Genomic DNA, 9996 nt, shown 5'->3' with positions numbered 1-9996 from the left:
TCTCTCTTTCTCTCTCTTTCTCTCTCTTTCTCTCTCTTTCTCTCTCTTTCTCTCTCTTTCCCTCTCTTATCCAAAAATACTCATCTCGTCCTCGTTCTATTTTGTTTCATCCAGCCTTCCCCCGAGCCTTCCCCCGAGCCCGAGCTCGGACCCGAGCTCGGACCCGGACCCAAACGCCGCCCATGGTACCTAAGGCCAGGTGGTCAAAGGCCGCCCGATAAGCATACCTTGTATGAAGACATTATCTACGACCATAACCCGCCCAAGCGCTGGAAAGCAGACGACGACGAACCATACTTCCTGCTCAAACCCGTCGGGTGGAATGCCTCGTCTGAAGTCCCGGAAACGCCCAAGCCCAAACCTGAGCCTTGGAAGTGGGAGCCCCCGAAGAAGACTTGGGAAGACTTGAAGAAAGACAGGGATGCGATTATCGCGGCGGCGGCGGCGCAGCAGGAGGCGGAGAGGGCGAAGTTGTTGAAGGAGGCGAAGGAGAGGGAGGCGAAGGAGAAGCGCAAGGGGAGGGTGTTGACGACTGAGGAGAGGGAGGAGCGGGATAGGAAGAGGAAGGAGAGGAAGGAGAAGGAGAGGGCCGAGAAGGAGAAGAAGAAGAGGGAGGACAAGGAGACGAATAGGGAGAAGAGGCTGTTGAAGCTTGTTGGCGCGGTTGTGGTCAAGAGCATGTCGAAGTACAGAGCCCAGATGGATGTGGAGACGTTCAAGAAGCATGCTAAGGAGGTACGGCGTTCGTGATTGTCTTTGTGCCCACATACTCACTCACAGCGCTCTTCGCTTACCAGCTCACGCACATCATCGCTGAGAAGGAGAAGAAATCCACAAGCTATCGGGAGAACAAGCTCGACAGCCTGTCGGAAGAGAAAGCGGTCAAGATCAAGAAATATGCCAGGGATTACATCGCCAAAGTACTGCACAAGCTTGAGACTGCCGGTAAGCTTCGCAAGCGACCACCAGAGTCCTCCCTCTCTGCCTCCACGTCTACCCCTACTCTCGGCGGCTCTCCATCGGTGGACTCATTGCGGAGAGGGGATGCGGACGGAGATGGTGATGGGCCGATGATGTCTGTGGAGGAGGCTATGGGGATGAGTGAGGATGAGAAGGAAGATGACGAGAAGGATGAGGATGCAGACAAGGATGATGACGAGGATGATGACGAGGACGTAGACATGGAGGAGGCCCCGTCGATGTTAGATGAGAGGACACCGGTCGAGCCTGCAGAGTCGGACACTTCGACTGCTGTGGCCACAGATTCCAGGAGGCAGGGAAGGGACTCAAACGAGCCGCTGTTGGATTCAAGTCCGAGGGATGGTGATGTGTTGATCAAGATGGCGGCGAATGGGGTTGGTAAGCCTTCGCCGTTGATAGTAGAGATCGAGGATGATCAGATGAAGGTGGATGTGGCGCCCCGCAGTGGAGACGCCTCATAGCGTGACGGGAGGTGCGGTTGGCTCTGTGCTCTATTGGCTTGCATGTCCAATTGGCGGTTGGCACTTTTTTCTGCCTGTGCCGTTGTTCAGTTATTTGTGTTGTTTATTTCATCCTCAATTCATTGCTGCAATTTTGAAAGTTCTGATTGTTCGAGAGGGTCGATATGTGAGATCGACTGTTTGCCTTTTCCTCAAGTTGGACCTGGTGATGGATCACCGATTACATCGAGGTGAGCCTCTTTAGAATTTATCTGTCGTCACTGAGGTTCTGAACCCCTATTGCCATGTTCTACCCGGCCGTCACTATTCCCACTCCCGAAATTTCACGGTCGACAGTGTCCCAGGCCTCAGATACCGTGGAAATTGTTCAAACGTGAAGGAGATACACGATCTACACGAACACCTATGCCGAGCACCACGCACTCGTGTTTATCGAACACCGTGAGCCGCACTCCTTTCTACCTTTGGCTCTAACTCATGGTGCATGCTGAGTGAGCATCTTACAGCTGCCGTTCGTAGAATATAGATGTTCTGCCGAGTATTCTGCTCGCCTTTCTCTGAGCCCCTTGAGTTATTCTGAGAACGGCACAAAAGCCCTATTCGCGTCTTGTTCCACGACTGCCTTTCGGGACCGAGTCAGTTGAGGTGGCATGTATTCTTACTGACACCAGCTCATACTCAAAAGGCTGCACTACAGATGCAACTCAGGATATAAAGTCTTAAGACGGTATTCATCGTTCGTCGTTCCATCTCAGATCCAGAGTTACTGATGACACCGATCGTTCACACCGCCCATAGATCAATACTTGTCTGTGGACCAAAGCCTGACAGTTGTGAGTACCCTGTTTCTTGTTGAGTCTCCACTGTAGCAGCCGTCTTTCGGCGCAACCACTAACGATTTCGCCGACACGACCAAACTGTCTTGTTATACATGTAGGATTTCCCTCCATCGTGTAATTATATGGGAGCTTGTCGGTTGCAGTTTTCTCAGCCTCCTTTCCACATCGAGTACTCGAATCATATCCGTTCAGCGGAACCGGTAGGGCGTACAAGGAAACCCTCGTATTTGGTGGCGTTCGGCCAAGGTCGGCCAAGGTTCCAAACGCAGCGACTTCGGGGCTTCGACTTCCCACATCTCCACCATATCCGGGCATGCTCACGCTGCTTGATCCTCTTCCGCATGATTCACGGCGTTGGCGGCATTTCAAGTCAGGGAATGTTGTGGACTGAAAGACGCTATATGGGTCCCCATCTTATCGTATCGCAATAACGCGCGACCCTCCCCAGTTCACAGGTCTGTCTACTTGTTCCGTTTGCAGCATACACACGGAGCTCCCGTGAACCATCTGCTGCGAGGCTTCAAATGCCTTGAGGGATCGCTCTATTCCTGCTTTCTGCCCCCCCGTCCCACTTCCTCCTGCTTACCGCCACCCATCACCCGTCATCGACGGTCTCCCGATTTTCGAGTGCGCCATGGCTGACCTCGATCTCAATGATACGATGGGCGTGACCTTTATTGGGTGAGTTGGCTTCTTATGTCTGCCTGTGTGAAGATGTTGACGATCAAGGGAACAGAATGGTCTTCGATGCGATGTGAGTGAATAATTGGTCGCGCGACCCCTTTTGCACTAAGACTGAATGGGACACCTCAAGTTTGTACGGCATCATGACCTTCCAAACATATCGGTTCTATAACAATGATACTAGCGATCGCCTGGCGTTGAGGTTCCTGGTGCGCATAAGTTACATGTCTCATTCTTACAGTTCCTTGACCCGATTTCGTCCTGCAGGTCGGCTTCCTATGGTAGGATGTTTCTTAAATACGCCAGCACCTAGCTCAACAACGTGGATAGGGTTCTGGAAACCCTCCAAGTGGCCCTCATAGTCCATGTTCTCTACTATTTCCTCATTCTACACTACGGAGAGCCAGACGTGTTGGCGGTGACCGTTTGGTATGTGGGGTGCTCTCGTCGCTTCCAGTCTATCACTGACTATCTTGCAGGAGTCTCAATGTCGGTTCTTCCCTGTTTGCGCCTGGGTACGATGATTTGCTGACCTTGTCACTCGATGTCAACAGGTCGAGTCAGGAGTAACGGTGAGTTATAACAAAATTCGAGGTTATTTCAGCTGCTCACTTCATTATAGGTTGTCATCACTTTCATAGTGCGGACGTGAGTCTCTTCCTATCGAGTGACTCTTCGTAAACTTCACAGTACCTTCATCCCTATCAGCTTCTTCACAGTCCGACTATGGCGCAGTAAGTTTGATTGCTTCGGTTCGTTCATCAGCAATAGAGCCTGACCTTCAAAATTAGTCAGTGGAAAGAACAAGCTTCTCGTTGTTGCCGTTGTAAGTACAGCAGCATATCTGTTTGTCGTTGATTCACTGAGGCTGAGCTTTGTAAAGATGGTTCTTTCTCTGGCCCAATTAGGTTAGTTCGTGAATGTCACTGAAATGAGATACGTCGAATAACTTTGTGAAAATATGAAATCACATAGGCCTTGGCTTGGGTGAGTTTAGCATGGCTGATCAGGCCAACTTGGTACTGACATTCTGCTAATCTGTAGCGATGTGTGCTCTAACGTATGTCACATCTCTTCGTACAACTGTCGCCCGCTAATGGAGCCTTCGAAAAAGGTTCATCATCGTCCGCTTCGACCAACTGCCCAAATACATCGTTAGTTATACAGCTCGTCATCTTTTGATTGATTTTCTAAGTGTAGTTTCGTAACTTAGGTTCCTTTAACCATCCAACTTGGTATATCTGTTGCCGCGGACGTCTCCATCTCCGGACCTCTAGTTTACTACTTGAACAAAAACCGCTCAGGATTCAGGAGGTCAGTGCTATTGGATCCCTTCTGGTCAGCCTTTGTACTGACGCCCATGATTTTGTGATCGACAGGACGAACTCTCTGATAAATCGCTTAATCAAGTGGTCCATAAACACCGCGCTCATCACAGGGTGTGTGAAACTTGCGACCTGTATGCTACGTACAACTTCATGTGAAGGCTGATGAAACTTGTTTGCTCAGGATCTTCGAGCTTCTACAAATGCTTACCGTAAGTGAGACAAACCGTGAAAGTCCTACGATGCTCGTCTGACTTTTGCATGTGCCGCACCACAAATCGACAGTGGGTCACAAACTCTCACACACTGATCTTCCTCGGCTTTCACCTGGTGGTTGGAAAACGTGGGTAGCTCACCAGCGCTCAGTTCTATTCCTGACACAATTTCCCTTAATCTATGGCCGGTATCGCCCTCATCTACTCTACCTTCAGTGTACACCAACTCCATGCTCGCGATGTATGTTTTTCCACTCCACGCATCTCATGAGGAAGTGCGAACGGAACTGATCACTCCGGCGACTTCTTCTTTCTCTCGCTTGCAGGCTGAACGGGCGCAAATCGTTGCGGAACGACTTCGGCAGTCAAGCGATGCAGACGAGCACGCTCGTTATTTCCCCAGTAGACGGAAGTACGGGCCAAGAAACGGAGATCATGCTTAACTCTCAGTTTTCCTTCCCACAGCGCACTGCGAACCCAAGAAAGGTCAGTTTTTTTGGTGCCCATGACCGCAAAGATTGGAGTCATCCTCCAATTTGCGTGTATGGAAATCTCTTTCTTCCCTCACTAACGAGAACGCATTTTCCCTTTGCGAACGCAGCCCAGCCTCGCGCACTTGGATACCGGCTCATACGTGGCCCGCAATTCTGCATCGATGCCCCCGATTTTGAACCAACGCAGGACCACGATGAGCATCGGAAGCCCCACGCTTCCCCCGTCCTTCCGGACCCACTCTCGCAATGTCTCCTTCCACGAGTTCGATGGCCCCGAATCAGCCAAGCTTAGACATTCTCAAGTCCCTTGGGCGACCGATGAGCACACGTACCCGCCGGAAAAGGACGAGGAGATGATCGCGAGTGATGGTGTTCGAATGTGGCGTAGGCAGAGTGGCGTGCTTGTAAGAGACGAGGATATTCATGTGGAGCGGATGGAGGTCGTAGTTCCGCCGGCAGACGTGGTGGAAGAGGAACTTGCACAGCTGCACAGCGCTGTAGCTCTATGAGATCGCAGAAGGGCTCAAGGACTCGTGTTTGTCATTTTATTCTGTTGCCGCCGCGGAGGATTTGGGGGGCTTGTATGTAGAGGTATTCTGGTGTATTCGAATTGACTTGCATGTATTCCTATGTGTTCTATCCTTCTGTCAGTTTACGAATTCATGATATTGTCTAGTTATGACCCTTGTTTCCTCGACGACCACACTCTGCCACAGGTCGTGTAACATGGATTTACAACCGAACAAGCTGAAACACTCAGATACCGAAGACAATCTGCAGGATGACTTGTATAGATGGTGCAAGAAGGGGACTATAGAAATCACTCGAACCTGACCATCTTAACCATCGCCCTCAATCGCTCGATATCCGCCCTACACTGCTCCGGCGCCGACACCTTCATCGGATCCTCGATCACCAACTCCTCGAGCGGCACTCCCTCCCTCTTCCTCCCCGCCATCTGCCCAACCAAATCCCTCAAAAAGCCCTGCGCATACAGCCCAGCAGAAAGGTCATGGGCCCTTCGACTGTGCCTTTTGTTTTGTTCTCCGATGGAACACAATGCATAGACAACGAACAGGCCAAAAAAGGCTAGCGACAAAGCTCGGGCCCTCGGGGTCAAAGTGAAACGGGCCTAGCGATCGATTCTTTCGTCATTGGCACTACCATTGTCCCCAAAAAGGATGTATATGGGTAACTAGGACGATAACAAAGATAAGCCTTCAGGGATATATAAAGGGGTCTCTTGAGACGGGAGGAAGGTCAACCCACCTTGTCTCCTCGCATACGTTTCTCCTTGCTAGACTCTACTTCATAGCGCTTGGTCCCCACATTGCGACGCTCGTACCGTTGGTATCATCACCACTTCGACACCACCACAATTGAGACTGGAATGGACCACACGATGAACAATCAAGGAGGTCAACACAGCCAGGCCATTCCTGGGCAAGACTCTCGGGTCCGGAATGACACGTCTTCTGCTGGGCAGGATCATGGACGTCGGGAGGAGAATGAGACACAGGCCCAGGTACGCGATATTCTCTCCCTTCGTTGTAACTTGTGTCATGATCAATGGTCGTATCACATCCGCTGACACAGGTTGCTCTCCTCCTCCACAGAATGTACAGTCCCCAATCTCCGTTGCCCCGTACACCAGGAACGCATACGCCGGCACATTGCCAGAAGGTACATCTAGGGACATGAACGGGCACAATTTCGCCATGTCGTCCCTCGGCTCCAACGCGTATACCAACAACAGCACGAACGGCTCTCGCGGCATGATAGATCCGACTCTGAGGTCCGATAACGACAACGCTGTATTTCTTGCCCCACCCTATGCGCACGATCTGTCTGTGTACGAGCTTCAGTCGTCTGCCGCCCCTATGCCCGACGATCAGGAATTCTCCGACATGTCAGACGGCGAGATTCATGATACGTCCATGGACGACGAACTCCGCGCCTACGACGCCCTCCCTGATGTAGTCCTGGATTATCCCTGCCCTGTAGGAAGCTGCCCTCGGCGTGACAGGCCTTTCGCACGCTGGGAAGAATATATGCGACATATCTCTAGGTCCAATGATCGGGCTCACGCACGCTTGCGCGCTGAGATCAGGAGACGTGGGGTGTAGATTCGTTGTGTGTCCTTTGTTGATGTTGGGTGTGTGTGCACGACGGGGACAGGGATGAGGAGAGATGGTTTGGAATCTGGATAGGCGTGTGTGGAAGTGTGCATTTGCATCTGTCATCGGCGGCAGGGAAAGAAGTGGAGAGGCGCTGCGGGTCGGCTTGATTAGAGATTAAGGATGGTGATGAGCGTAGAAGTTACAGTAACGTTGCGGAGGGCAAAGCGAGCGTGCGTCGAAGTCTGGGGCTGAAGAGTATTTCTTTCTCGACTAGATCTTGATGACCATATCCTATCACGCTACAATCTGAGTATTGTGAAGTAAATGTATTTCAAAGATGAACATACTCGGTTTCCCCTCTCATTCCCTTGATTCTGATGGAAATGCGTGAGATACACCAGACCCATGGACGACCTTCCCCGAATCGACATGCTGCTCGACATCCTCCTGCTCAGCTGATCCAGCTCTATCATATAAGTGGCATGACGTATGCCTACCTGGAAGTGAGCAGAAAATTCAGACAACCGTGACGCACCGATACCCAGAAGTTTCGTACATCGAGCCATGCGAGGATGCTTGAACACCTTTCAGCCTCAATGAACGTTGAACGTCAGCCGCCCTAATAAGCATGCGTTAGAGATCAGTCGAGCAATATTATTGAAGGCTACAGCCCTCGTACAGGAAGAAGGCGTCAAGCTTTCACAACAAGTGGATATTGTCTAGTATTGCTCGAGTCGCCAGCCAAGTGATGGTCAGAAGCAAGCAGAAACGGGCCACTCATCGGCGCCACAGCGCGACACGAGAACCGCCGGTGTCCGGAGTGTCCGGAGGGAGCGCGATTGCCATCGGGGACCCCGGAAGCCCAAAGCGGTGGGGGACGACGAGGAAGGGAGAGAGCGAACGACAGTCGCCCCGAATCCGCTATTGCCCCGCCCATACCACCTAGACCGTGCCCGCCCTCGAGCCCACAATCGATACCCGATGGGCTCTTCAAAGAGACAGCAGAGAGGGCTCAAAGCCCCCATGCAAAGTGAGTCATACATCCTGCCCGAACAATTTTGCGCGCGGCACGCGCTGGCTGGCTGGGGGCGCGGCGGCTGACGGCGACGACGAGGGGTGTTGCACCGTCATCGTCGTGCTTGGGCGTGATATCATGATTGCTTGGCGAGGCTGACCACGGTCCACATTTGCACTTGCGTGGTCCAGTGCGATCCCGAACGACGAGGTCGAGCAAGGGCAGGGTGAGTGTCATCGTACTTATCCCCCTTCCAACACAACAACTTTCCGTTCACCGTATCTCATCTCCATCTCTTCATTTCCTTCCTCATCTCGCTCTTCGCCCATCAAACCATACATCCCGCGATCTCTCGATTACTCCAACGCATGTTCACCCATGCCCCGTGCCCACATACGCACCCATCAAATAAATCCATCCATCCATCCATCCATCCATCCCACTCAACCGACACAATTACTATCATGCAATGTCAATGACGACAACAGCTCCTTTCCGACCCAGCAGAGAATACCCTCCAACTAAACTCCCAACTCCGTCAACTTGGCCTCTACGCCGCCAACACCCTCGGCGACGGCAACTGTCTATTCCGCGCGCTCTCAGATCAATTCTACGGCACAGAGTCGCATCATATGCAACTGAGGAAAGACGTGTGCGATTGGATCGAGAAGCATAAGGCGAGGTACGAGCCTTTTGTCGAGGACGAGAGGGGGATCGATGTCCATCTGAGACTCATGCGCCAACCTGGTATGTTCACTTTGCTTGCTCTTTTTCATTTTATCATGCTCTCTATATCTCCTGGATTGTGCGTTGTGGATTGTGTGCACTTTTTCTGTGCGCGTGAGTGTTTCGGCTCTTGTGCGGAAGCATGTTGACGGGCAAAGCGGTTCACGCATCCATACCACGCCTCATGCTATGCGCGTTTCAGGCGCGCATCAGCCGGCGCTTCACATACTCTATCATCGAGAGCGGCGAAGCAGTCCGCATCGTCGTCGCTGTCTGCTTCCGTTCATAACCTGGGCGCGTTTGTATGTTGCATGACTTTGCATGCCAAACTTTCAACGCGATTGAATTGTGCTTGGCAAATGGAGTTAAAAGTCCCTCCCTGACGTCACCGCACCGCTAAAATCGCCTTCTCCGTTTCGTCCGCACATCGAACTTGCCATACAATACCGGTTTTAGGTTACGGCGGATTGTTTGTTGGCTTCTGTTTGTTGTTGTGGACCTTCGTAGCCGTGCACCCACCCACCAACCAACCAACCAACGCATGCGATCGTGTGGCGTCGATCTCGATTCCTTCATCCTGATCATCCCAGAGCGCTGTGCTGACCACTTATTCATTTCCTCCGAAATCTAGCTACATACGGCGGTCATCTCGAGTTATCTGCATTTGCGCATATGGCCCGTCGAGATGTGAAGGTCATCCAACCGGGTCTCGTCTACGTTATCGAATGGGCCTCTGGCTGGGACTCGTCTGCGCCATCTACTACCACTACTACCGCCACCGCGTCCACCTCCACCGCTTCCGCTTCTACATCTGCTACTTCTACGTCAGCTTCGGCTGCCACCTCAGCGTCCGCGGGGCCCTCCGATATACCGTCGACGGCGAGTGTTGATGATGCGATGGATGGACAGTCGAGGAGGGCGGCGAGGGCGGCAAAGAGAGATAAGTTGAGGGCGGAGAAGGAGATAAAGGAGACTGGTGGTGCTGGTGGGGGGAAGAAGGTCAAGAAGGAGAAGGTCGAGCAGCAGCAGGCAGGAGGGGATGAGGAGGGAGAAGAAAGGATGAAGAGTGGAGGGACGGTTTATGTCGCGTATGTTATTCTTTTCCTCTTTCCCCTCTCCTTCTCTTCCTTGCCCCC

The 9996-nt window shown here is 52.1% G+C and overlaps 4 protein-coding genes across 4 annotated transcripts in view; 3 read left to right on the top strand and 1 right to left on the bottom strand.

Moving 5' to 3' along the window:
* The window catches only part of STEHIDRAFT_82382 (uncharacterized protein), a 4979-nt gene extending 3423 nt beyond the window's left edge, over positions 1-1556 (top strand). The window contains exons 10-11 of the mRNA XM_007306284.1: positions 115-735; positions 798-1556. Coding sequence (XP_007306346.1) covers positions 115-735; positions 798-1442 — 1266 coding nt within the window. The 3' untranslated portion in view covers positions 1443-1556. The remainder of the gene's footprint in view (positions 1-114; positions 736-797) is intronic.
* A 1139-nt stretch (positions 1557-2695) lies between these two features.
* STEHIDRAFT_170143 (uncharacterized protein) lies at positions 2696-5523 on the top strand. The gene is made up of 21 exons (XM_007306508.1): positions 2696-2962; positions 3018-3035; positions 3096-3174; positions 3233-3246; positions 3296-3394; positions 3445-3454; positions 3520-3537; positions 3588-3613; positions 3685-3699; positions 3761-3791; positions 3849-3873; positions 3941-3952; positions 4010-4025; positions 4080-4119; positions 4179-4279; positions 4345-4404; positions 4475-4502; positions 4576-4633; positions 4722-4746; positions 4832-4991; positions 5107-5523. The coding sequence occupies exons 1-21, from the start codon at positions 2916-2918 to the stop codon at positions 5506-5508; spliced, it is 1284 nt and encodes a 427-aa protein (XP_007306570.1). The 5' UTR covers positions 2696-2915; the 3' UTR covers positions 5509-5523.
* A 1866-nt stretch (positions 5524-7389) lies between these two features.
* On the bottom strand, positions 7390-7685 carry STEHIDRAFT_132784 (uncharacterized protein; the record flags this gene model as incomplete). Its single annotated transcript, XM_007306507.1, has 2 exons — positions 7390-7410; positions 7467-7685. The coding sequence occupies 2 exons, from the start codon at positions 7683-7685 to the stop codon at positions 7390-7392; spliced, it is 240 nt and encodes a 79-aa protein (XP_007306569.1).
* A 453-nt stretch (positions 7686-8138) lies between these two features.
* Positions 8139-9996, top strand: part of STEHIDRAFT_170141 (uncharacterized protein) — a 4113-nt gene continuing 2255 nt past the window's right edge. The window contains exons 1-4 of the mRNA XM_007306506.1: positions 8139-8149; positions 8326-8360; positions 8623-8881; positions 9492-9948. Of these exons, the coding sequence (XP_007306568.1) occupies positions 8143-8149; positions 8326-8360; positions 8623-8881; positions 9492-9948 (758 nt within the window). The 5' untranslated portion in view covers positions 8139-8142. The remainder of the gene's footprint in view (positions 8150-8325; positions 8361-8622; positions 8882-9491; positions 9949-9996) is intronic.

Source organism: Stereum hirsutum (assembly GCF_000264905.1).
Source record: "Stereum hirsutum FP-91666 SS1 unplaced genomic scaffold STEHIscaffold_11, whole genome shotgun sequence".
Taxonomy (NCBI): Eukaryota; Fungi; Basidiomycota; class Agaricomycetes; order Russulales; family Stereaceae; genus Stereum; species Stereum hirsutum.
This window is presented reverse-complemented; position numbering and strand designations above follow the sequence as displayed.

Excerpts from the sequence above, each read along its gene's own strand:
- STEHIDRAFT_170143 (XM_007306508.1), top strand. The coding sequence starts at position 2,916 with ATGGCTGACCTCGATCTCAATGATACGATGGGCGTGACCTTTATTGG. Across the intron at positions 4,405-4,474 it reads AACACCGCGCTCATCACAGG|GATCTTCGAGCTTCTACAAA; the intron begins GTGTGTGAAACT and ends TTGTTTGCTCAG. Across the intron at positions 4,992-5,106 it reads GCACTGCGAACCCAAGAAAG|CCCAGCCTCGCGCACTTGGA; the intron begins GTCAGTTTTTTT and ends TTGCGAACGCAG.